Here is a 26,234-nt window from a genome sequence, read left to right as displayed (position 1 = left end):
CCAGCTTCTTTTAGCTGCTTTTTATAGATATAGCTTGGAGTCTATGGTCAGTACTAAAGGGGGGGAAATGTAATTACTTATTCAGGCTGTAACGGGAGTTCCAAATGGAAAAAAAAATAAATACGTGCAAAAGAAAGATTCTCCTTCAACGCCGTTATAAGCCGATGTAAATTTCGTTTGTTCCTCTTTCTTTCTTTCCCCTCTCCCTCCTTTAGCCTTCCACTTCTAATGAAAGTCTCCGTAAAATCCCTTCCGTTAAGTCCCTTCTTTGTGCACAGTCACTTAACTCCTCCTCTTATTCTTTAACATTGTCCAGAGCGATACAAAGTCTCTAAAGTTCTTTTCCCCTTTAGCTACTTTCTCTATGTTTTGTTTCTTTTGCCTCGTCCGTCTGCCCGTGAGGACTTTCCCTTCTCCCTTTCTACAGCGGGTAAGAAGTAGTTTCTTTGTTTCCCTCTTACGATTTTAGTTCCAGCGCCATCTTAGATCCGAAGTACAGGTCGGGCTCCTTATTTTAATCCGATTGCATCTAGTGCCTTCTTAATTTATGACTTTTGATTTTCCAATCTAAATTAGTCAATCAGCACCAGAGGCATCTGTTCTTAAAGTTACGGAGATTTGTCGCCTTTTCAGAGGGAGCTAGAGGCATCGCCACACGGGGTCCGCAGAGCTTACCGTTCGCGATTCTCAGTCCTGTCGCTCCCGAGTCTCTCAAAAAAAGAAAAAACCCGGAGGAGCTCCAGAACCATTCCAACGCTGCTGGTTAGCGTATCCCTCAAGGGGGCCCCCCTTGAGATTTTGGGGTCGCAGTGCCTTTGCGTTGCCCCTCAAAACCCCATGCGATTCAGCGAAGCCCTTCAGCGGCTTCACTGCGCTCCCTTGCTGCTTGCGATCCAAACCGGAAGTCCACCCGCAAACACGTTTTGAACGACACGTATCTTGCAAACCATGTGACCACGTGCCACTTGCCCTCTCTTTTCTCTCGACGCCACCTCCGCCTCCCTGTCTGTGTTGTTGTTTAGCCGTTTAGTGGTGTCCGCCTCTTCGTGACCCCCTGGACCAGAGCACGCCAGGCCCTCCTGTCTTCCACTGCCTCCCACAGTTTGGTCAAACTCATGCTGGTAGCTTCGAGAACACCGTCCCACCATCTCGTCCTCTGTCTTCCCCTTCTCCTTGCGCCCTCCATCTTTCCCAACATCAGGGTCTTTTCCAGGGAGTCTTCTCTTCTCCTGAGGCTTCGCTGGGCATCGGGAACCAATGCCCAATTTTCACCCATTTTGAGCCCGGGTTGTTAATGCTCAGGAAGTATTTATTTTCGCATAGAGGTGGGGCGGGCCAGATCAGCGCCCCCCAACCCATGCAGGAGTAGCATTTTGAGAAACAGCCTTTTGAGAGAAGGCAGGGGACTTCAGCCTCACTCGACTTTTCTTTTTAAGAAAAGTCTTTTTTCTCTTTCTTTCTTTCTTTCTTTCTTTCTTTCAAAAGTCTATCTTTTTAAATAGAGGAATGTGTGTTTGCACATGGTGGGGGCTTGGTGGAGCTGGAGTGGAGTCAAACAGCATTCAGAAATTTTATATACAACAAGAAGTGTTTTCGCAGTGGCGTAGGGTGGGGGGTGCAGGGGGGGCCGGCCGCACCGGGCGCAACATCTGGGGTTAGGGCAAATCCATGGGTTAGGGGGCGCAAATCCACGGGTTAGGGGGCGCAAATTACTTGCCTTGCCCCGGGTGCTGACAACCCACGCTACGCCACTGTGTTTTCGGCATTGCTCTAGTTTCGAAAATTTTAGTGAAATAATATAGTCTTTAATTGCGGGTACTCCTTGAGCCTCTGGGAGGTTCAGTTATAGGTTTCTCTATCTTATCTACCTTTTATATTCGCATGGTGTCCTTCATCAAAAGATCGCAGAGTAGTGCGCAATATCGAAACAAAAAATGAGAGCGCAACATGCATAACGAAAGGAACACAATGCAATCACCCCCCGCCCACAAACACGTTTGGAACGACACGTATCTTGCAAACCATGTGCACCACGTGCCACTTGCCCTCTCTTTTCTCTCGACGCCACCTCCGCCTCCCTGTCTGTGTTGTTGTTTAGTCGTTTAGTGGTGTCCGCCTCTTCGTGACCCCCTGGACCAGAGCACGCCAGGCCCTCCTGTCTTCCACTGCCTCCCTCATGCTGGTCGCTTCGAGAACACTGTCCCACCATCTCGTCCTCTGTCTTCCCCTTCTCCTTGTGTCCTCCATCTTTGCCAACATCAGGGTCTTTTCCAGGGAGTCTTCTCTTCTCCTGAGGTGGCCAAAGTCTTGGAGCCTCAGCTTCAGGATCTGTCCTTCCAGGGAGCACTCAGGGCTGATTTCCTTCAGAATGGAGAGGTTGGATCTTCTTGCAGTCCATGGGACTCTCAAGAGTCTCCTCCAGCACCAGAATTCAAAAGCCTCCATTCTTCGGCCATCAGCCTTCTTGATGGTCCAGCTCTCACTTCCATACATCACTACTGGGAAAACCATATCTGGACAGCCCGATTTATTAACACAGGAGCAAACAAAGAGCCAGGCTGCCGGATCAGGCCAATGTTGGAAGGGGCCACGAGGGTCATCTATAGAGGCCAACCCCCTGCAAGGGAATCTTTTGCTCAGCTTGGAGCTTGAACCCAAGAACTCTGAGATGGAGTCTCCTGCTCTTTCAGCCTCTGCCTCGGATGGTCTGGCCACTTCTGGGCGTCCCAGGAACAATCCTGGCTTGTTGCTGGGCGCAGCCTCTGCCTCCAGGGGGCAAAACACACCCGCACCCTGGCAAGTCCTCCCCTCACAGAGAAGGCTTCGCTGGGCATCAGGAACCAATGCCCAATTTTCACCCGTTTTGAGCCCGGGGTTGTTAATGCTCGGGAAGTCTTTATTTTCGCATAGAGGTGGGGCGGGCCAGATCAGCGCCCCCCAACCCATGCAGGAGTAGCATTTTGAGAAACAGCCTTTTGAGGGAAGGCAGGGGACTTCAGCATCACTCGACTTTTCTTTTTAAGAAAAGTCTTTTCTTTCTTTCTTTCTTTCTTTCTTTCTTTCAAAAGTCTATCTTTTTAAATAGAGGAATGTATGTTTGCACATGGTGGGGGCTTGGTGGAGCTGGAGTGGAGTCAAACAGCATCCAGAAATTTTATATATATATATATATATATATATATATATATATATATATAATTTGTGTGTGTGCGTGTGTGTGTAGCAATACAGGCAGTTGGGACTTGATAAGCCTTGGGACCCTTCCAACCATACAATTCTATGATTCTAATCTGGACATTATGGCATGGTTTGTTCCTGCAGATCATGAGATCAGTGTAGGCGGCATAACTTGAGAGAGACACCCACACCCTCCTTAACGAACTTTCTCCATCCCGATACTTGGAATTGGTACCACCTCACTGCCCACCCCCAGCTCTAGAAAATAAAGTAACTTCTAGGAAATAGGACAAATGAGACCCTGCGTATGGACCACACTGGGAGTTTGTTAAGGGTGCTGGGAATTGCAGCTCAGTGACAGGTAAATTACAGTTCTTTAAAGCTTTCATTTGTATGGTGCATCGGCAGGCTGCAAGGAATTTGCATAGGATGAAAGTTAAACCTGAGAAACCAATTAAGAATGGTAATTAATACACAGTATGTAATGGGAAAGCAAAACACTAAAGGACAAGATGTCCTTCCAGCCCATCTAGTAAGATGCAAGTGGGAGTAGTAAAATTCTTATTTACAAATCCAAGGCAGAAGAGTTGTGTAGCCTTCAGATGGGCAAAGGGGAGCACAGAGCAGGAGGAGGAGGACCCTCTCAATAAGAGCCCCCCCCCTGCAAGGAACTAACCCTGCAAGGAACTAACCCTGGCTCACACTGCACCTTTTATCCACGTGGAATTGGACGGGGGCTGCTGCACCTTCCCCATTCCTTGTATGAATCATATGGGTTGAACCACATAAGACAGAAACCTTTATCTCTCTGGGACTCCTTGCTTCATCAGCCTGGTAAGACCTTAGTCCTGGCATGCAAAACGTATTTCCCCTTTGCTCCTGCCTCCATGGCTCCTTCCCTTCTGCACATATCAGGGCCTCAGCAGACAGAAGAAACGGAGAGCAGGCAGGCACCTTCCCTGTCCTTTTAAGCCGCCTGCGAAAAATGTTTTTCTTTTTAGACAACCTGACCCAGATATCTAGAATGCTGGTTTATTTTTATATATATATATAAAATCACTGGTTTTCAATTTTTTTACCATTAATTTTATTGCTTTTTTTTGGTATATAATTTTTGTTAATTTTTTTACAATTTAGAATATTCATTTAACATCCTTAAGATGTCGAAGACTTCCTTTCTTCTCTTTCTATGGTTCATTTTACATACTATAAATCCCTGCACATTTTACAAAAACTATACCAGTTTTCCATTATTACATCCATCAAAACTTATTTACACTGTTGAATTTATCTTAATGCCATCAGTGTCGTCAGCTGTACAAATTTATTTCCCATATATTCAATAAACGTTTTCACTCTTCTTTAAACATATGTTCTTCTTGTTCTCTTATTCTATATATTAAGTCTGCAAGTTGTGCATACTCTGTCAACGTCAGCTGCCATTCTTCTTTGGTTGCGAGTCGGACCTCACTCGTTTTCCATTTTGTAGCTAACAAAACACGGGCCACAGTTGTTGTGTACATAAATCATCTTTTTTGACACCTGGGAATTTCAGTCTGAATTATCCCCAACAGAAAGGACTCCGTTTTGGGCGGGAAAGTACTATGAAACATTTTTTTCAATTCATTACGGATAATTTCCCAAAACTCTTTCACCCTTTTACAAGTCCACCACATAGGACAGAATGTTCCATTACCTCTTTACACTTCCAGCACTTATCTGATTCAGTATTAAGCCACTTAGCAAGCCTACTCGGAGGTAAATACCATCTGTAAATCATTTCCAGGTAGTTCTCCTTCAAAGAATAACATGCTGTAACTTTCAAGTCACTTTTCCAGTTTTCCCCAGAGGTTAAAACCTATATGGTGTCCTATATCTATTGTCCAGTGTGTCGCTGAGGCTTTAACAAGCTCAACTTTTGTTTCCCAGTCTAATAACAAATTATACATCTTGGACAAAGGTTTCTCTTTGTTTTGTAGAAGTTATTTTTCAAATTGTGAGCTTTGTTCTGAAAAACCATTTTTTTTCTATCTAATTTAAACATTACATGAAGTGAAGGACATGAGGCAGGAGTTGAGAATGCAGGTGAGCTGTGCACAGGTGGGCTGCATGCAAGCTGCTGGCCAGCCCTGTGGAGGCTCCTTTTATTGAGACAAATATGCAAACCCAAGCAGATACATTTGGGGCTGTGAGCCTTACACATCTTCCGGTCCCAAGATCGTGGGGTAGTACAAAGTTATTTCGGCACCTGTTTCCACCGCGTCATTTTCCCCTTGCACAGTGTATGATGAAGGAGACAAAAGGTCTCAGGGACAAAGGTTACAGACAGGACACCGTAGACTACTGAGACCGCAAAAGGTTAGACAGAGGGAACGATGTTCAGACAGCTGTGGCTTGTCTGGGGGGTGGGGGTGTGCCCCACACCCCAAGGTCACGCGTGCAGGCAGACTGTGGCTGCCTGCTGGTGGAGAGTGAGCTCCCTCCGGACCCCACTCCCCACTCCGCGATCATCCCTACAGTTACATGTAACTGATGGTATTGTAATCAATCCGTAACATTGCTCCTTGCGTTCTCCATTGATTTCAGTTTGGTTTCCCCCACACCCTGTAATACACATCAATTCCCTGTAAGTTGCCCACTGTCTATCCATATTAACTCTCTTAAAAGTAATAGCCTCGATAGGAGATAGCCATAAAGGTGTTTTCCTTTCCAGATGATTTTTACATTTTCCCCAAACTCTATACATATTCTTCCTAAGAATATGGTTCATAAAACTTTTATAAATTTTCACCTTCCTCTACCAAAGCCATGCATGCCAGCCAAATTTTAGGTCATGACCTTCTAAGTCCAGGATGTCTGCATTATCCAATGTAATCCATTCTTTTAACCAACACAAACAGGCTGCCTCATAATACATTTGAAGGTCTGGTAAGGCAAAGCCTCCTCTTTCCTTTATATCTATCATAATTTTATGTTTAATTATTGACTTTTCCCCCTGCCAGATAAATTTAGAAATAACCATCTTGCATTCTTTGAAGCTAGCCTGAATAATTAACAACTGGAATTGATTGGAATAAAAACAGCATCCTGGGCAACAGATTCATTTTAATTTTTTTAAAAAATGATATTTATTCAGCCGTGGAGGAGATCCGCAGGGCCACGGGGAAAATGAAAATGAAAAATACATTCACTTAAAAATATAAAAAGAACTGATTAGACCTTTACATAACTTTCTTCCTTTACTTATTTCCTTGACCTCCTCACACCTCCCAATTTTGTATTCTAGTCCAAATGGTTATTTCAGCAAATCCTTCCAACCTTATTTTTATTTAAGTAATTTAATTTATTATATTATAATTTAACGTCCTCTCTTTCATCAAGTTCATCAACTCATTTTTACTTAATCCTTTATATTATTTCTACCAAAACCACCTAATTTTCTTTTTCCAACATCTTTCTAACATTCCTTAATTTTACAATGTTTTTGAAGATATGCTTTAAATTTTTTCCAATCTTCTTCCACCGACTCTTCTCCTTGGTCCTGGATTCTGCCAGTCATCTCAGCCAATTCCATATAGTCCATCACTTTCGTTTGCCATTCTTCTCGGGTGGGTAGTTCTTGCGTCTTCCAATACTTTGCAATGAGTATTCTTGCTGCTGTTGTAGCGTACATAAAAAAGGTTCTATCCTCCCTTTGCACCAGTTGGCCGACCATGCCCAGGAGAAATGCCTCTGGTTTCTTCTGGAAGGTATATTTAAATACCTTTTTCATTTCATTATAGATCATCTCCCAGAAGGCCTTAATCCTAGAGCATGTCCACCAAAGGTGAAAAAATGTGCCCTCAATCTCTTTACATTTCCAACATTTATTGTAGGGCAGATGGTAAATTTTTGCCAGCTTGACTGGGGTTAGGTACCACCTGTAAATCATTTTCATTATATTCTCTCTTAAGGCATTACAAGCCGTAAACTTAATACCTGTGGTCCATAACTTTTCCCAGTCAGCCATCATAATGTTATGTCCAAAATCTTGTGCCCATTTAATCATAACAGATTTAACCATTTCATCTTGTGTATTGCATTTCAACAGCAAGTTATACATTCTTGATAAGTTCTTAGTTTTAGGGTCTAACAATTCTGTTTCCAGTTTTGATTTTTCCACCTGAAAACCAATTTTCTTGTCCAAATTGTATGCCTCCCTTATTTGATAATAATGAAGCCAGTCTCGTACTTTAGTTTTTAAACAGTCAAAACTCTGCAGCTTTAATCTATCCCCATCCTGTTCCAGAATTTCCCAATATTTTGGCCAGTTTGTCTCCATATTAAGTTTTTTCAGAGCCTTAGCCTCCATTGGAGACAGCCACCTTGGTGTTTTACTTTCAAGTAAATCCTTATATCTCATTTTAATAGCTGAGATTCTACCAAGAATCTTTCTGGGAATTTCAAGGGAGTCGCTGAGCTCCTTGCTTCATCAGCAAAGCACCCTGATATGATCTAAGTCCTGGCTTCCAAATCATGGCATATTTCCCCTTTCCTCCTGCCTCCTTCCCTTCTGCACATATCAGGGCCTCAGCAGGCAGAAGAAACGGAGAGCAGGCAGGCACCTTCCCTGTCCTTTTAAGCCGCCTGCGATAAACATTATTCTTTTTAGAAAACCTGACCCAGATATCTAGAATGCTGGTTTCTTTTTATGTTTTTGTTTATTTAAATTATTGCTGGTTTTCATTTTTTGCATGTTTTAACCAGCCATTTTTTTACCATTAATTTTATTGTTTTTAAACCACTCAGTTTTTGTTTTCTTTTTACAATCAAATGGTGTCTAAATTTTATGAAACAAATCAATCAAGAAGAATCCCAATCGGCTGACGCAGAAATGACACGAAGATGGTTCAACTGATCCACCCTGACTGCCCTGACCTGCTTCAAATTCACCACCGTGGAAGAAAACCACTCCTTCTCCCTATGATTACGGGAAAGGAGGCAGCCGGTGGTTCGCCGAGGTCCTGAATGCGGACCACTTCTGACACCAAAACTGTGGAAGAAAACCCAACCTTTGCGATGCGGTTAGGGGAAAGGTCTGCCCAGGACTGTTCCTCAAGACAAGGCCATGGAGTTGGAGAAAATTCCACCAGCAGGACTCTCTTCTGAACCGACTGACCAATTGAGCCGACAGGTTTTTACAGCGATCACAAAGTTGGTGCAGCCCAGCTAAGAGACCGCAAGGAATGAGCTTTGCAAGAAAAGCTGAAATCACCTTTGACATTCTGCACTTCCTTCATTCTTCGTTCTTCTCTTGCACCTTCTAGGAGAGACATGGCCAAACAGGCTCAAGCTGGTAAAGGTAAAGGGACCCCTGACCATTAGGCCCAGTCAGGGCTGACTCTGGGGCTGCGGCTCTCATCTCGCTTTACTGGCCGAGGGAGCCGGCGTACAGCTTCCGGGTCATGTGGCCAGCATGACTAAGCCGCTTCTGGCGAACCAGAGCAGTGCACGGAAATGCTGTTTACCTTCCCGCCAGAGTGGTACCTATTTATCTACTTGCACTTTGACGTGCTTTTGAACTGCTAGGTTGGCAGGAGCAGGGAACAAGCAACGGGAGCTCACCCCGTCACTGGGATTCAAACCGCCGACCTTCTGATCGGCAAGTCCTAGGCTCTGTGGTTTAACCCATAGCGCCAACCTTGCGCCTAAACACCATCACGGTTCTCGTGGGAGGAGAGAGATGAAGAAGGATTCTCCTCCCTCCGCAGACTCCATCCCATTCATGGGGTGAGGCTTCTCTCCTCGACTACGGGAACCCACAATGGATCAGAACCTGCTGCGATCTGATGGGCCAGTTCTTAAGGGACAAAGCTCTGAATGGGGGGTGGTCCATGGGGTGCCCTCCAGAGCTGCCATCAGCTCAACCTGGCAGCCCCTAGATTATCTCCTGTGCAAATGGCCTCTTCTCAACTCTTCTCAACAAGCCACCTGCCCTCAATGAATGAAGAAGGATTCATGAGGGGGCACCCCATGCAGGAGCTTTCACCCCAGCCAGCCAGCCAGCCAGCCAGCCAGCACCCCCTCCCCCAAAAGCTCTGTTCCTGCCCCCTGTGCCTCAAGGGAGGAGCCACCCCACTGGCTAGGCAAGCTCTCGGCTGAAACCCAGCTAGGCCTGCTTGTGTCTTGGGGTCCCCCCTTCCCCCCTCACCTCGATCTGTGGAGGCAACCAGGCAGGAGGGATAGCCCTGGGGCTCCAGGAACAGCATTGGTGCCTCTGAGCACATGCAAAGTATTTCTCTCTGTCCCCGGAGCACACCTGGGATTGGAGGCAGGCCTTCTGGGCCAGGGCATAAGGTTTCCAGGCAGGCCTGGGCCCCAGAGCCACTCCCTTCTGCAAATTAAAAACACAACTGTCTGCTGGGGGGCGTGGATTTGGCTGCTACCCGGAGAACCTGCGGCAGCCAACAATTATTATTTATTAAATTTATATACCACTCTCCATCCAAAGGCCAGTTTGCGACAGAAAACCACAAAATGCGGAACAAAATAATTAAAAAAACAATGACCATCGCCCCAACCCTGTGGGCACATTAAAAGGTCACATTATAACAGCCAAAGGCTGGTTGGAGAGGAACATTTTTGCCTGGCACCTGAAGATATGTAGCAAAGGCGCCAGGTGAACATCCCTAGCGAGTGCATCCCACAAGCAGGGGGCCACCTCCGAAAAGGCCCCGTTCTCGTGGTGCCACCCTCCGGACCTCCCGAGGAGTCACACAAAGAAGGGCCTCAGGTGGGAGGGTCTGGCTTGCTTCCTAGGGGGAGAGGCAGTTCTGGAGGCGTTGCAGTGGTGAGGCAGACAATGAGAGAAACCAGGCTCCAAAAACCTCTCCGTTTATTAAGCTACAAGGAGATCAAAGGGTGCATGGGGGGTCAGGGAGGGCAGGGCTGTGCCGATCAGAGGGCAGCTCCCGGGCGCAAGCGGGGCAGAGGCTTGGGCTGCTGGAGGATGCGCTGTCGGCTGGGGCTCGGCACCCGAAGGCACATGGGGTGGAGGCTCCCCGGCCCCTCCTTGGCCTCCTCCTGGTGCGCATGGGGAGAGACCTTCTCCCGGACGCCACCCACACACCGGAGGGTCACCCCCGTGGCCAGCTGCACCGCCTGGGTCAGCAAGTTGGGCTTGACGAAGACGAAGCTGGTGGGCTGCAGGACCCCTCCGGCCGGGCTGGGCGGCTGGGCGGCTTTCTCCGCCAGGCTCCTCCGCCCACCCTGCAGCCTTTCGCCGTGGGCGCTGCCCTTCTCGGCCGGGCCCCTGGGCAGCTTGGGGGCTCTGCGCCCCGAGACGGTCTTCAGGGCCTCCTGCTGCTGCGACTCCACCTCCGGGTCCACCACCTCGGCCGAGGGCTTGACCCAGCGCTTGGGCAGGCTGGCCGGCTCCAGGCGCGGCGCGGCGGTGATGTTGCCCGCCTGGTCGTAGAAGACATCCCGGGTGTTGGGCGGGCGGCCAAGCTGGATGCGCAGCAGATTGCTGCAGGAGAGCGGCAGGAGGCACGGGCGCGAGGCCTCCTCCACGGGCATCTGGGAGAGCTGGCGCAGGAGCAGCTCCTTCTCAGAGCCGGCCAGCGGCTTCACAATGTCGCTCAGCCTGGACGCCTGCAGGGGCCCGTAGTAGGCCTGGGGGCCCAGCCTGCTCTTGCAGGTCGGCAGCGGGGACGGCAGGGGGGCGATGGACACCAGGTGGGGCAGCTGGGTTCCGGACTTCAGCACCGCCTTGCTGCTGCGGGACCTGGTGGGCCGCACCTCCTTCAAGGACTCCTGGGCCAGCTTCTCTGCCTCCCACCTGGGGGTCCCCAGGGGGAAGCCCTGAGCAGCAAGATCGGAGGGCCCTGCGGGCTCCTCTTTGGCAACGGGGGACTCCTCCGGGAGTCGAGGAACTTCCTCTGGGAGTCTGGGAACCTGGAGGAGAGACGTTGGCCAGATCAGCCGAGGGACCAGAAGATCAGCATCCCAACTTGAACATTGTTAGGTAAAGGTACCCCTGACCGTTAGGTCCAGTCGTGGACGACTCTGGGGTTGCGAGCTCATCTCGCTCTATAGGCCGAGGGGGCTGGCGTTTGTCCGCAGACAGCTTCCGGATCATGTGGCCAGCATGACTAAGCCGCTTCTGGCGAACCAGAGCAGCACACGGAAACACTACTTACCTTCCCGCCGGAGCGGTACCTATTTATCTACTTGCACTTTGACGTGCTTTCAAACTGCTAGGTTGGCAGGAGCAGGGACCGAGCAACAGGAGCTCACCCCATCGCGGGGATTCGAACCGCTGACCTTTTGATTGGCAAGCCCTAGGTTCTGTGGTTTAGACCACAGCGCCACCCGCGTCCCTTGAACATTGTTAGCGACCTTTAAAAATGACAATGTCCATCTGAGATAAGAAGCACCGATCGCTCTTCTTTCAGGAAACACCCAAGAACTTGTTGGCCCAAACTGGAAATCTCTGGAACACTCGCAAAGGTCGCATTGGAGAAAAAAGTTTTCAGGGAAACGGACCAAGGAAGTTAAAGCCTTAAGCTGGGAAGAGACAGTTTCATAGAGACAGGGCACTATGTCCGTTACAATGGCATCCACCAGAGTTGCATTTGAACCTTGGAAAAATGCTTCTCCATAGGACCCTCTGGTTTGGGGAAATTGGGTGAGGAGGGGAAGTTGCTTACTAAGGGGTGCTGTGGTCTCATGTTCCTTTTGAAAAACCAATTAAAAACATTTAAGAACACAGGCCAAGGGGCTAGAAGCCAGCCTGTTGCACTGGGTGGGAGAAGCTGACTGGTTATAATATCATTATTATTTATTCATTGTATACACCGCCCTTCCTCGAGAAACAACAGGGCATTTTACTGTTGGTTTCTGCTCTCTTCACTGTGCAGCGAAAGGGCTTGTCACAAGACAATGTTTACATTCCAATCAGAGTTACTGTTGGGTTTTCTCACGGGAAAGGGAGACTGGATGTGACGTACACTGGTTTCCTGTTTTTCACTGTTCTTTGCAGTTCAGTGTCTGTTGTTCTCTCCGTGCTTCAGAGAAGAGAGGATGCATTCTCTGCTCCGGCAGAGGCAAGATGTTTTTCTGTAACCTACCAGCTTTGAAATGTAAATAAAGCAATATAGAGCATGTTGGCACGTATTCCTCATCATTCCGCTGTGCACGGGACACTGCAAATATCAACATTCCTGGTTATCGGCCCAGAAAGACGCAGTCATCTGAATGCCGGCAAAAGGATCGGAATGCAGAAGGACGGATCGGACGCTATCTCTGCGCATCAAGATGATTGATGAGGTATGTGCTACTGCTCCGGGCAGCCTGCCAGCTTCTAATTAATGGCTTTATGGCTGGACTTTGAACTTTTATAGCCGTTTGCCGGACACAGGCAAAGGATCATAGGATCAAGTTACTTTGCTGGGGAAATCGAAAGTAACTTTTAAAAGTGCTCTTGGAGTAAAGCAGCTGCAGAAAATAGTGACGCAGCACTATTTAAGGCAGCAGAGAGAAAGCACTTTTGAACTTGCCTTTGGAATGAGGCTTGAAGCAGCAGAGACGCAGCTTGTATAAAGCAGCTTGATTTAAAGCAGCAGAGATGGCGCAGAAGGCTAATGCCAGAGTCATGATGGCCCTTCAGGATGCTTGTGGGATTCCTAAGCTCAATAAGAAAAACTATGCGGACTGGGTTCTCTATGCAGAGGCTATTCTGCGGAAAGAGGGTCTGTTTGAGGTTATTACAGACACCCCCCCCAGCTCCAATTACAGATGCATGGAAAGCTAAAGATTCCAAAGCAAGGGGAACTCTTACATTGATAGTATCCCCAGAAGAGCTCTGTCTATTGCGTGATAAGACCTCAGCCAGAGAAATTTGGGACGTTTTGAGAGAGGCTCACTTGAGGACAGAAGCTGGATCTACTATGTTTTATTTTAACAAGCTGCATAATATGGCTCTTGCTGAAGGTGGAGATGTGCGTACACATCTGATGGAGATGCAGAATCTGAGACATGAGCTGCAACAGAGAGGACTCAACTTTCCAGAGGCTGTGTATTCCTTCATGATACTACAATCTTTGGGTTCAGGTTGGGAGTCTGTTGCGACTCAGATTGCTGTACGGCCTACCGCTCAGCTGACAGTGGATTATGTTACTGCCGTGATTCAGAATGAAGCAGATCGCCGGGGTGCTGGCTGCATGGGTAAGGGGGAGACTTCACAGTCGTCATCCCATAGTGCAGTGGAACCACCAGATGGCGCCAAAGCTTTGAAGGCAGTGAAATGCTACTCGTGTGGACGTCTAGGCCATATGAAGAGGGAATGCAAATATCCCAGGGCCAAGACAGAGCAGCGCAGCGAAAGCTCATCGCGTGGAAAAGGCCGAGGCAAAGGCAGAGGTCCTGTGTCCAGGACAACGCAGCCCAAGGCAATGGTCTCACGCTTCACTCCAAAAGTTGCAGAGGTCCAGAAGACGTCTAGATCTTTCTTCGTTGTTGATTCAGCGGCAACGCACCACATGTGCAACGATAAGCGACTGTTCGTGTCGTTTACACCGCAGGAAGGTGCGATTCACCAGGCGGATGACCACACAATCCCCAGTAAAGGCTACGGAACTGTTGTTCTTCACAGTTTGGACTTATCGATACAGAATGTACTTTATGTGCCGGATGCCAAACATAATCTGCTCAGCGTTGGACAGATGAACGAGCGGAAAATTGACGTTTCCTTTAAGAACAAAAGGTGCATCATCACAAAGAAAAATGATTATGTATTGTATGCTGAATATGTTGATCGTTTATATGTTTTGTATTATGATGATGTTGTGCAGGATGACACTTGTTGCATTGCAGGTTCTAACAAAAGTTTGCATGCAGAATGTATTCATGATTTTCATCGAAAATTTGGTCATTTGCATTTTGAGGCAGTATCTAAAATGCCTGCCCTGGTTGAAGGTATGACTATTAAACCCTGCAGGTACCACATGAAGTGCAAGGCATGCACAGCAAACAAGGTGAAAATGGCTGCGAAAGGTAAGGTGTCTAGTAGGCAAGCTACAGAACCATACCAAATTGTTCATGCTGATTTGGTTGGACCACTAGCGCCCTCTTTGGGAGGAAATAGGTACTTCATGGTTCTCATTGATGCATTTTCCAGGTATATTTATGTGTACAATCTCAAGCAGAAATCAGAGGCTTTTCCTAGGGTCAAGGAATTCTGTGCTTGGTTGGAAAATGTGCATGGTAAGAAGGTAAAGACTCTTTTCAGTGATCGCGGAGGAGAATTCACTTCTCAGCAGTTTGAAGCTTTTTTGACTGAGAAAGGAATTCAACACGATTTGTCTAGTCCTCGCTCGCCATGGCAGAATGGACTTGTGGAACGGGCAAATCAAACATTGCTTCAAGGGTTAAAAACCTTGCTACATGATGCAAATCTTCCAGAGAGTTATTGGGCCGAAGCTCTCTCATGTTTCACTTACAGTTATAATCGCAGGTTATCTTCAGCGATTGGTTGTACCCCCTATGAGAAGATGTTTGGCAAGAAACCATACATCAAACACATGAGAATTTTTGGTTCTGACATGTGGGTTCACTCACCACAAAACTCCAAGTTAGACAAGCGTGGTTTGCATGGTATCTTTCTAGGTTATCAGAAAGGTTCTTACAGAATAAGGATGACTGACTCTAAGACAATTAAGCTCACAAGAAGTGTTGAGTACAATGCCAAGTGGGGGGAGAATGTGGGAATTTTCCAATGTTATCCTGATGACAGTGATGAGACTGAGGATAGTCAAAAGCAGCCACAGCAACCCACACCCACTGATGAAAGTTCTGATTCTGAGTCTGAAACTGAATCGGGTGATTCAGAGGATTTCAAGAGTGCGAAAGCCTCTATGCAACCCTCTGAAAGCTCTGATCAAGAATTGGAGGAACCATTGTTCACAATAGGTCACTTTTCTCCTAAGAAGGAAGAGGAGAGTGTTGAAGACCTAAGGCTAATTCGCAGGTCACAAAGAGCAACAAAAGGCAGACCTCCAAAGAGATTTGCTGATGAGTTTGCTAAGATAGCAGTAACAGCTGTTAAAAGCTCCAAGAAGGTATTTGAACCTTCAAGTTTCCAAGAAATCCAGGATTTGGATTCAAAGGAAACTGAGCCATGGTTAAATGCCATGAAGGCTGAGCTTGATTCCTTGGAAAGGAACAAAACATGGGAACTTGTTCCAGTAGTTCCAGGAATGAAACTGCTAGGAAGCAAATGGGTCTTCAAAGCGAAGACTGATCAAAATGGCAAGATAGTCAGACACAAAGCCAGATTGGTAGCCAGAGGTTTTGCACAGGTACCAGGTGAAGACTATCACGAGACCTACTCACCCACAGTGAGGTATGAGAGCATTAGGCTTATGCTCAAGCTAGCTGCCGAGGAGAATCTACACATTAGTCACCACGATGTGAATACAGCTTTTCTGTACGGATCTCTAGATGAATCACTTTATATGCTTCCACCTGATGGCGTACAGGTAAAACAGGGATTTGTTTGTGCTCTGAAAAAGTCCCTTTATGGTCTCAAACAAAGTGCACGGTATTGGCACACAAAACTCACTGAAGTATTGTTTTCTCTAGGTTTTATGCAAGGGAAAGCTGATCCATGTGTATTTGTCAAAGAGGAGGGGCAAAAGAAATTGTATTGTTTGTTTTATGTTGATGATCTTTTATTCTTTTGGGATGATGTCACAATGTACAATAACGCCCTAGCTCAACTGAAAGAGCACTTTGACATGAAAGATCTTGGTGAGGTAAACAACTACCTATCTCTGGAAATAGAGAGAGATCAAGATGGTAACATTCTAGTACACCAGTCACGGAAAATTGCTGATGTGTTAAACAAACTAAACCTGATGGATGCTAACCCTGTAGACACACCGATGACAACAGGTTATCAGGTAGATGACACTGAAGAAGCATTTTCTGACACTACACTGTACAGAAGTGTGCTAGGCAAGCTAAACTTCATTGCCAGATGTTCAAGACCAGACATTGCTGTTAGCTGTAATTTGCTAAGCAGACAAGTCAACAATCCTACTGTTAAGGATTGGAAAGCTCTGAAACGCATAGCGTGGTATTTGAAAGGCACTATGCATTACAGACTGAGATTTAACAATCAGAAGTCTGGTGGTCTTGAGATATTTGCAGATGCAAGTTTTGGAAGTGACACTACAGACAGGAAAAGTACGTCTGGAGTTTGCTATATGTACAATCAGGGTCTATTTGATTGGTCATGCAAGAAGCAAACAACAGTTAGCTTAAGTACTTGTGAAGCTGAACTGAATGCACTGTCTTATTCACTTAAGGATTGTGAATGGTTGTTACAATTGTGCAAAGACATGAAAATTCCTGTCAAATGTCCAATCCAGGTTTACCAGGACAACAAAGCATGTTTGGCTTTGCTGAATTCTGAAGGTTGTAAGCAAAGCACGAAGCACTTGCAATTGAAGGTGCAACATGCTAGGGAACGTATTCAGAAGGGACTCGTAACGGTGTCCTATATGCCAGGTAATGAAATTCCTGCTGATGTATTGTCCAAGATTGTATCAAGGGATCAACACTGTACCTATGTGCAGAAGTTGGGTTTGTACTGATATTGTACGAACACGCTGCCCAGTGATGTTCACAGAAAGGGGGAGGATGTTGGTTTCTGCTCTCTTCACTGTGCAGCGAAAGGGCTTGTCACAAGACTATGTTTACATTCCAATCAGAGTTACTGTTGGGTTTTCTCACGGGAAAGGGAGACTGGATGTGACGTACACTGGTTTCCTGTTTTTCACTGTTCTTTGCAGTTCAGTGTCTGTTGTTCTCTCCGTGCTTCAGAGGAGAGAGGATGCATTCTCTGCTCCGGCAGAGGCAAGATGTTTTTCTGTAACCTACCAGCTTTGAAATGTAAATAAAGCAATATAGAGCATGTTGGCACGTATTCCTCATCATTCCGCTGTGCACGGGACACTGCAAATATCAACATTCCTAACATAAAATTAAAAAATCATGGGGTTGGGTTTCTTTTTTGCAATGTTTTGAAAGACTAGGCTTTGCTGCTATGGTAGCAGAGCTGTTTTGACAGTGAAACAGTCTCCCTTGGGAGATGGTGGACTTTCCTTCCTTGGGGGTTTTAAGGCGAGGTCAGGTGGCCATTGGTCAGGGATGCCTGAGACGAGATTCCTGCACTGCAGGGGATGGAACTTGATGACTCTCAGGGAACTCTTTCAACTCTGGTTCTGTGACTCTAAGGTTAGCCCCAAAACTGGGGGTTTGAAGAGCAGAATCAAGATATCTGCCCGGACACTGAGGTCCAGCGCCGAGGGCCTTCTGCCGGTTCCCTCCATGCCAGAAGTGAGGTGGCAGGGAACTGGGCAAAGGGCCTTCACGGTGGTGGCGCCCGCCCTGTGGAACGCCCTCCCACCAGATGTCAAAGAGAAAAACAACTACCAGACTTTTAGAAGACATCTGAAGGCAGCCCTGTTTAGGGGAACTTTTAATGTTTAATAGACGATTGTATTTTAACATTCTGTTGGAAGCCGCCCAGAGTAGCTGGGGAAATCCAGCCAGATGGGCGGGGTATAAATAAATTATTATTATTATTATTATTATTATTATTATTATTACAAGCTACTATTCCAAGTCCTCCTAGTGAAGAAGAGACAAATCCCGGTGTTTGTGGGGGAGACATTGGTTCCATATTTCTAGGCAAGAGGCTCTCCGGGGAGTCAGGCAGGGGACCTTGGCAAAACTGCAGAGGGATGGGGGCAGTTCAGGTGAAAGGGCAAAGCGTGAACTTTGCTGGAGGGCTCTGCTAAACGGGGAGGGATTTTCACGGCTTGTGCCGCTGCCAGAACGCTGTCGGTCCAGGAGGAGGGGAACAAGGTAACTTGCGGCTCTTTTACAGCCAAGGCCACCTGCTCACTTCCTCTCTGAAATGAAGTCATTCTGCTGGGACCTTGGCAGTCAACTACACCAGCCTCCAGGGCAGGAGGAACTGCGGCTTCCAGGCCAGGGACACGGAGTCCATCTTGCGCAGTATTTGGCAGGGAGTTTTTCCCAGCCCTAACCAGAGATGCTGCCACTGGGGCCTGAACCCGAAGCCTTCAGCTCCGCCACGGAGCTCCGGCCCTCCCTGGAGGACGCAACACCTCACGAGAGCAGCAGGGAAGCTGCAGCATGATGCTGCCATGCCACATTTGCCGCAACATCCCAGGGAGACCTTCAACCTGCTAGGAACTAAGCCCATTGTGAGCTAGGGAGGGGCAAAATTGGTTTTCAATTATATCACCAGCTGAACACTGCAATATACTGATCTATCACAATGTCTGACAGAGGGATGGAGCTACGTAGAGGCTCTGGCTGGATTCATGCTATTTCCTGCACTGTGATTTTTGGGGAGCGCACATGCAGCATGATTTGCAATACAGTTGTACCTCGGAGGTCGAACGGAATCCGTTCCAGAAGTCCATTTAACGTTCGGAAACCAAGGCGCGGCTTCTGATTGGCTGCAGAAAGCTCCTGCAGCCAATCAGAAGCTGCGGAAGCCCCGTCGGATGTTGGGGTTCCAAAGTACGTTTGCAAACCGGAACAGTCACTTCCAGGTCTGCGGCATTCGGGAGCCAAGGTGTAGGTCAAAAATGATGAAACGGAGGTCATGATATGGTTTTGGACAATATATGGATATACCACCCAGCTGAGGCCTTCTCTGCGGGCCAAGCACCCCCTGTCCCTTCTGCCCTCCTGGTAGGATCTGTCCTCTGGGGCCCCTGGTCCACCCAGCCCTCCTCTGGATGCCTCCCTGACCACACCCCCCCAAGCGTTATTGGAAGGATCTTGAATTCATCAGCCCCAGCAGGACGATGACATCCCTCGCCAGCCTGGCCGGTGTGCCAGCCCCCCTGCCCTCCTACCTCTGACTCCTCCGGGCGCGGCATGGCTTGCAGCACAGGCACAGAGCCCTGGGCCCAGGAGTCGGTGATGCCGGCCACAGGCTCCTCGTCCTCCTGCCAGGTGGGCTCCGCGGGCACCCCGGCCTCGCCCTCGTCTCGCACCAGGAAGCGCCACTCGATGATCTGGAGCATGGCGTCCCGGGCCTGGGTGATGACGTAGGGGATGCACTGGGGAGGGGGCAGAGCGGAGGGTGAACAGCAGATTGGGGAGGTCGAGGGTCTGGCAGGGTCCGCTCCAAGGCTCACGGCTTCACCGCCCCCCCCCCAGCCGGTCTGGAAACCCCAAGGAGAGAAAGAGAAACACACACACACACACACACACACACACTGCGCTCTCCCACAAACAGCCCCGCTCTGAGCATCAGAGTCAGAGGGGCAGGCAGGAAGCTTAGGCTGAGGGGCAAAATTTGCAGCCGCGGCACATGCACACCTGGTTGGCGTCTTTCAAAAGGCCAGGCCGTCAGGCTCCTTGATACGGGATGGACACCTTCAGCCTATCCCTTTCGGTGCCTGCAAAAAATGCTGGGATTCCTGCATTGCAGAGGGCTGGACTAGATGGCCCTGGGGGGGCCCTTCCAACTCTGCAGTTCTCTGATTCCAAGCTGTTTGCAATGGCTGGGCTAAGAAACGAAACATATTGTTGTTGTTGTTTAGTTGTCTAGTCGTGTCCGCCTCTTCCTGACCCCCTGGACCAGAGCACGCCAGGCACTCCTGTCTTCCACTGCCTCCCACAGTTTGGTCAAACTCATGCTGGTCTCTTCGAGAACACTGTCCCACCATCTCGTCCTCTGTCATCCCCTTCTCCTTGTGCCCTCCATCTTTCCCAACATCAGGGTCTTTTCCAAGGAGTCTTCTCTTCTCATGAGGTGGCCAAAGTCTTGGAGCCTCAGCTTCAGGATCTGTCCTTCCAGTGAGCACTCAGGGCTGATTTCCTTCCGAATGGAGAGGTTTGATCTTCTTGCAGTCCATGGGACTCTCAAGAGTCTCCTCCAGCACCAGAATTCAAAAGCATCCATTCTTCGGCGATCAGCCTTCTTTATGGTCCAGCTCTCACTTCCATACATCACTACCGGGAAAACCATGGCTTTAACTATACGGACCTTTGTTGGCAAGGTGATGTCTCTGCTTTTTAAGATGCTGTGTTAGGTGCCAATTATTCTTATTCTTGATAGAATCACAGAATGGTGGCGTTGGAAGGGACCCCGAGTCATGCGGACATTTAGTTCAACCCCCTGCAATGCAGGAATCTCCACCAGATCACACATGACAGGTGACCATCCATTTATCCTTATATTTATCTTGTGTTATTCAGGGTGGCTTAAAGAGAAAGTGAGAGAAAAAGCTAAAAGCACAGAATGATAATCATAAGGAAGTTCCTAGTAGAGTACAGGGTCATGTTTAAGGTGCTGGTTTTGTCCTTTAAAGCTCTATGTGGCCTAGGACCCTCGTACCTACGGGACCACCTCTCCTGGTATGTCCCATGGAGGACCTTACGGTCCACAAATGACAACATTTTGGAGGTCCCAGGTCACAAGGTGGTTAGATTGGTCTCAACTAGGGCCAGGGCCTTTTCAGTATTGGCCCCGACTTGGTGGGACGCTGTGTCCCAAGAGACTAGGGCCCTGCGGGACTTGACATCTTTCCACAGGGCCTGCAAGACAGAGCTGTTCCGCCTGGCCTTTGGCTTGGACTCAGTCTGACCCTTATGTTTCCCTCTCCTTACGGTTTTGATCTATGGGCTACTATTAAAATGAGGCTGCATTTTAAATTGCATTTTAACCTGTATTTTAAATTGGGTTTTTTCCCCTATTATGTTTTTACTGTAATTTTACTGGTGTTATCTGCCCTGTGGCTGGCTCTGGCTGGGGAGGGCAGGGTATAAATAAATAAATATAAAAATATAAAAATAAAAATGCAAATGGCATTGAAGCTATATATATATATATATGTATATGTGTGTATGTATATATATATATATATATATATATATATATATGACCTCCTCTCTTTCCTAGAAGGTGCGGGGCCTGGAGTCTGAAACCGAAGGGATTCTGGCATGCAGCCAGGGCCCCAAACAGCGGCCTCCTTACCCTGGAAGGCAGCGCTGCCCAAAGAACGACTCACCTGCCTCTCCAAATAGACCTTGAAGCACTCCTCCAGGACCTGATCCATCAGCCCTGCCAGGATGTCGCCCACGTGATCCTCAGCTTCCTCAAAGCCCAGCAGGGAGAACCAGTCTCCTTCCGTCAGGCGCCCCGGGACGATCTCCACCTGGGGGACGGGCACTGTGGGCGGCCGCGACCTCTCCGCCCGGGACTTCGCCAGGGTCACGCGGGACGTCATTTTCTGTGGGGGAAACAGAGCGCACCTCTCAGAGTCAGCTCTTGAGATGGGGGGGGAGAGCAAGGAACAGCTCTGCGCCTGGTCCATGGGCACGGCGCTGGTGCCAACGAACGCTCCCGTGCCCTTGCCCTCCCTGATCCCCAAAAGGGGTGCAGGGGGACTGGGGTGAGAAAGGAAGGATCTTCCTTGGTTTTTCAGTTCTGGGAGGGAAGCTCTGGGTCCCAGCACCAGCTCTCGGAGGAAATGATACTCAGCACCCGAGGCTGGCATGGGCTGCAGGGACAAGGTGAAGGGCCCTGCCTGCAGGCTGGCGTAGCTTAGGGAGCTGGTTCCCCGCAGCTCACACCATTGGTCCACCCAGCCTGGGACACCTACTCTGGGGGTGGGGGCGTGGCAGCAGATTCCCAGGATCTCCAAGGAGCCAAAGATGCCCTGGAGGGAATCTGGGGGCTTCTGCAGACACCATAGGTTGTTCTGAGTTCTGGGCTCTTTCCAGCTTTGGGCAAAGGGGATCACAGCTCTGTAGGGTCCCTGATGGGGGTTCTGGCCGCCTCTTGCCTCTGCCACATGGATTCCCATAAATGGAGTATGGATTGAACAGCATGAGAAGAGACCAGCAGCAGCAGGATCAGGCCAAAGGGGGGTGGGGCATCTAGTCCAGCACCCTGATGTCACAGTGGCCGACCGGATGCCCCAATAGGAAACCCGCAAGCAGAACTCGCACACGGGATCCCTCTCCCCTCCTGCAGTTTCCAGCAACTGGGATTCAGAAGCATTGCAGAGAAGAGGCATTCGGCTAGCGGCCATCCACAGCCCTCTCCTTCTCCACGGATTTGTCTGATCCTTGTCACTCAAGGAAGGAACTTAATTACTTAATTAAAAATTTCTGCGCTGCTTTTCAATTAGAAAAGGAAAGCGGCTCACGCAATGATAGCGTGTAGCAACTGGCAACGAAGATAATCCTCAACAGTCACCATCATGGCTGAAGACACCAGGAACCAATATGGAGGGAGAGGCTGTGCAGCATAATGGTTAGAGCAGGGGTCAGCAAGGTTTATCTTCCCTGGGCAGGATCGGTCGTGCGGAGATTCCTCTGTGGGCTGGATTGAGCGCATGCCTGTGATTTTTGGCACCTGCGTCTGTGCAGATGCGGTTTTCGGCGCCGCAGAAGCAAGTCCCTGCACCGCGCTGCGCCAGTTTAGCGCAGTGCGCAAGCGGGCATCTCAATTCGGGGGCGGCTCAGGGGCCGCTTCCGGTCCATGGGCCTTAGGTTGCTGACCCCTGGGTTAGAGTGTCAGACTCTGACCTGGAAGACCATGGTTCGAGTCCCCACTCAGCCTGGAAGCTCAGTGAGTGACCTTGGGCCAGGCCCCGACTCTCCGCCTCACCTACCTTGCAGGGTTGCTCTGGGGATTCAGTGAGGAAGAGGAGAGCCAGACACACCTCACGGAGCTCCTTAGACCAAAGGTACAATCAAGGAAATAAATAAGAGAGGGTTAGGGAAAGTCCGGGAGAAGAGGGAAATTTTCCCACAGGTGGTGAAAAGGCCCTCCGGCTGGTGCCAGCCTTATCTCTGCAGGAAGAACATCTGACAGGATGGGGGCCAAGGACTTCAATGGCAGGAAAACAGAAGCAGAGCAGCCAGCAGGGGGCTGGGTGTCCCTGGTGCGACAGCTCAACCTCAGGCCCGGAGAGGGAACCCAGGCGTCCGGCCGTGTCCGCTTGCTGGTCGGAACTGGAAGCGCCTGAGTGGGGATCGCAAACGAAAGATGAGAAGAAATAAGTTCTTACAAGAAACCGCACCCAGAATCTTCAACTGAGGCCCGTTCACCTGCACGATTTCAACTTGACGCAGCTGACAGCTGTCTTAAATCGTGGGCATTAAAGACATGGATGGCAGAGAGCTTAAAAGCTCTTTTGTGCTGAAAAGACACTGCAAAAAAGAGGTTTTAACCTTATAGTTTTATGGGGGGGGCAGCAAGAAACTCATTCCACGCAGCACCTCCATGTTGCAGGAGCAGTTCGAATGGGGCAGCTCAACTATGCGCACTTATGTGTGTGCCGCCCCAGAATGTAACGCATGCGCAAGATGCAGGTGACCTGTAACCTGTTACCAACTTCTCTGCCCCCCGGAAAGGAAACAAAGCGATATCAATTCAGCTGTGATGAAACCGCTAGGACTGAAGACCCCCCCCCCGAAGCACCTGGGTCACCCTGCACCTCTGGGTCTCTACCCCTTTCTTTGCCAATTTTTACCTGCCCTCTCCTTTGGGAGGGCCACCCACCTGGTGCCCACCTGAGGGAGGCTCACCTGCAGCCGCTCTGGACCGCAGAGTCCCAGAGCGGAAGCCCAGTCCACCAACCGCCAGACCATTCCAAAGAACCCACAAAGCTCATTGTTCTGAGAACAGTGAGAACAGAGAGGAGTTGAAGGAAGGAGAAGCCGCCGGGGCCCCAGAGCGGCGGTTGCCATGGGGCCAGCTAGCGGGACCCCCGCCAGGGGATCTGCAGTCCAGCACCCGCCACCAGCAGGACCAACGGTCAGGGAGGAGGACGGAAGTTTCAGGCCATCACCAGGGGACACCCCAAGGGTGAAGGCCAAGGGGAGAGCAGGGCAGCTGGAGCTCATGCGGAAGAGACGCCCGGGCAGCTGGAAGATTCAGGAGAGATGAAAGAAAGGCCTTCTTCACGCAGCGGGGAGATAAACGGTGGAACTCGCTGCCACAGGAGGCAGTGATGACCACTAATTGAGATGGCTTTAGAAGACGGTAGGACATATTCCAGGGGTTGGACTAAATGACTGACCCCTGGTGTCCCTTCCAATTCCGCAGTTCTGTGTTACAAGTAAGAAACCAAGAGGAAAGGAATTTCATCAAGGAATGGGGGAAATTCGTGGGATATTTGAATACAAGGAAGTTCGTTAGCAGGATCAACGTAAGACAAGCAGTTCAAAGTAATGCTATAGAAATATTAGGAAGCAATTAATAGACGGACTAACGTAGGAAATGCAGTATTTTAAAATAAAATTATAAGAAACCGCAACAGCGGAGAAGGGAAGTCAAAATATATATGCTTAGTGGGAAAATATTTGATTTGTGTGCCTCTGAATCCCAGTTGCTGGAGCCACAGGAGGGGAAAGCTGCTCTTGTGCCTGGGTCAGGTTTGTGGTTTTCCCAGTTAGGGCTTCTGGTTGGCCAGAGGGAGACCCAGAGGCCTGATCCAGCCGAAGGCTCTTCTCCGCTGATGCTCTGATGTCCAGAGGAGAATTTCCCAGGAACGTCAGAGGAGTTTGCTGGATCAGACCCCGTGGAGGGATCCCAATGTCCAGCCCGGCCTCCCGTTCTCCAGGGTGTCCAGAATCCGGCCCCTGGACCCCTTCCAGCGCTGCAGGGCTGCATCTGACCCGGGGAAACAGCCGAGCAGAGGCGGCCCTGTTGAGGGAAGTTTTTTATGTCTGACGCTGTACAGTGGTACCTCGGGTTAAGTACTTAATTCGTTCCGGAGGTCCGTTCTTAACCTGAAATTGTTCTTAACCTGAAGCACCACTTTAGCTAATGGGGCCTCCCGCTGCTGCGTGATTTCTGTTCTCATCCTGAAGCAAAGTTCTGAACCCGAGGTACTATTTCTGAGTTAGTGGAGTCTGTAACCTGAAGCATCTGTAACCTGAAGTGTCTGTAACCTGAGGTACCACTGTATTTATACCTCACCCAGCCCAGCCACTCTGGGTGGCTTCCAACACATATCAAATGAAGCAGTCCACTGGAATCCAATAGTAAACAGTAAAATTAAACACCCGCAAATCCTAAAGAGTTTACACTGATCAATTACAGTGGTACCTCAGGTTACGTACTTAATTCGTTCTGGAGGTCTGTTCTTAACCTGAAACTGTTCTTAACCTGAAGCACCACTTTCACTAATGGGGCCTCCTGCTGCTGCTGCCGCACCACGATTTCTGTTCTCATCCTGAAGCAAAGTTCTTAACCCGAGGTTCTATTTCTGGGTTAGCAGAGTCTGGAACTTGAAGTGTCTGTAACCTGAGGTACCACTGTATTGTTTTAAATATTTGGTTGGAAGCTGCCCAGAGTGGCTGGGTATAAATAATCATGAATTATTATTATTATTAGAGCCGCCGCCAGAAGCTTGGAGCCGGACCCCTGGAGTGGGAAGGGGCCCCAGAACATTCCTTCCACCCTGCTGCAAGGCAGGGCCCGGGGCTGACTGACCCCGGGACCAGAGGGCTGGCGAGGGGCGAGGGACCCCCCGAGGTCATCCAGCCTAACCCCCCGTCTCGCAGCAGGGATCTCAGCTCCAGCGTGTCAGTCATGTCGGGAGCCGCCTTGAGCCCTGCTTTAGGAGGGTGATGGTGGGCCAGGGAAGCGGCGGGCTGGACTAGCTGGCCCCGGGGCTCCCTCCCTCCCTCCGGGCCCCCTCCCTCCGGGCCCGGCCGGCTCCTGAGGCGGGGAGTTCCGCCGGCCCTCCCGCCCCGCATGGCGGCCCCGGCCGGCCGCCCCCCCCCCCCGCCCCGAGCATGCGCCCTCGCGCCCTCACCGCCAGGCTGAGGAAGGTGGAGGAGACTTCGCGCAGAGACGGGCGCGCCCCGCGAGACGCCGCCAGCAGCCGCGTCGCCATGGCAACTCCGCCCGGCCGCCAATCGCCCGCGCCCTGCAGGCCACCGTCGTGACGTCAGCGCGCCCGGGCGCCGTCTCCATGGCAGCGGGGCCAGCGGGCCGGAGG

At 49.5% G+C, this 26,234-nt stretch overlaps 2 protein-coding genes across 9 annotated transcripts in view; one reads left to right on the top strand and one right to left on the bottom strand.

Moving 5' to 3' along the window:
• WDR54 (WD repeat domain 54) overlaps nucleotides 1-26,234 on the top strand; it is a 307,575-nt gene that overhangs the window by 269,188 nt on the left and 12,153 nt on the right. The window contains exon 1 of one of the 3 annotated variants that reach the window (XM_079991058.1): nucleotides 24,282-24,344. The exons of the other annotated variants lie outside the window; for them this stretch is intronic. Coding sequence (XP_079847184.1) covers nucleotides 24,297-24,344 — 48 coding nt within the window. The 5' untranslated portion in view covers nucleotides 24,282-24,296. Of the gene's footprint in view, nucleotides 1-24,281; nucleotides 24,345-26,234 lie in introns of those variants that run through there. 3 annotated transcript variants of the gene reach the window in all.
• Nucleotides 10,035-26,174, bottom strand: LOC307224225 (uncharacterized protein C2orf81 homolog; the record flags this gene model as incomplete). 6 transcript variants are annotated; one of them, XM_079990888.1, is made up of 5 exons in its annotated part: nucleotides 10,035-11,112; nucleotides 19,119-19,325; nucleotides 21,282-21,503; nucleotides 22,893-22,955; nucleotides 23,797-24,129. In XM_079990888.1, 5 exons carry the CDS (start codon nucleotides 24,127-24,129, stop codon nucleotides 10,114-10,116), a joined length of 1,824 nt encoding a protein of 607 aa, XP_079847014.1. In that variant the 3' UTR covers nucleotides 10,035-10,113. The 6 variants fall into 6 exon arrangements, with proteins under 6 accessions (XP_079847014.1, XP_079847015.1, XP_079847018.1 ...); XM_079990889.1 differs by having other exon boundaries at nucleotides 23,812-24,129; XM_079990892.1 differs by having other exon boundaries at nucleotides 23,786-23,853.

The sequence above is a fragment of the Podarcis cretensis genome (genome assembly GCF_951804945.1).
Source record: "Podarcis cretensis genome assembly, chromosome: 9".
NCBI lineage: Eukaryota > Metazoa > Chordata > Lepidosauria > Squamata > Lacertidae > Podarcis > Podarcis cretensis.
Note: the sequence above shows the minus strand (reverse complement) of the source record. Positions and strands in the feature narration are given on the sequence as shown.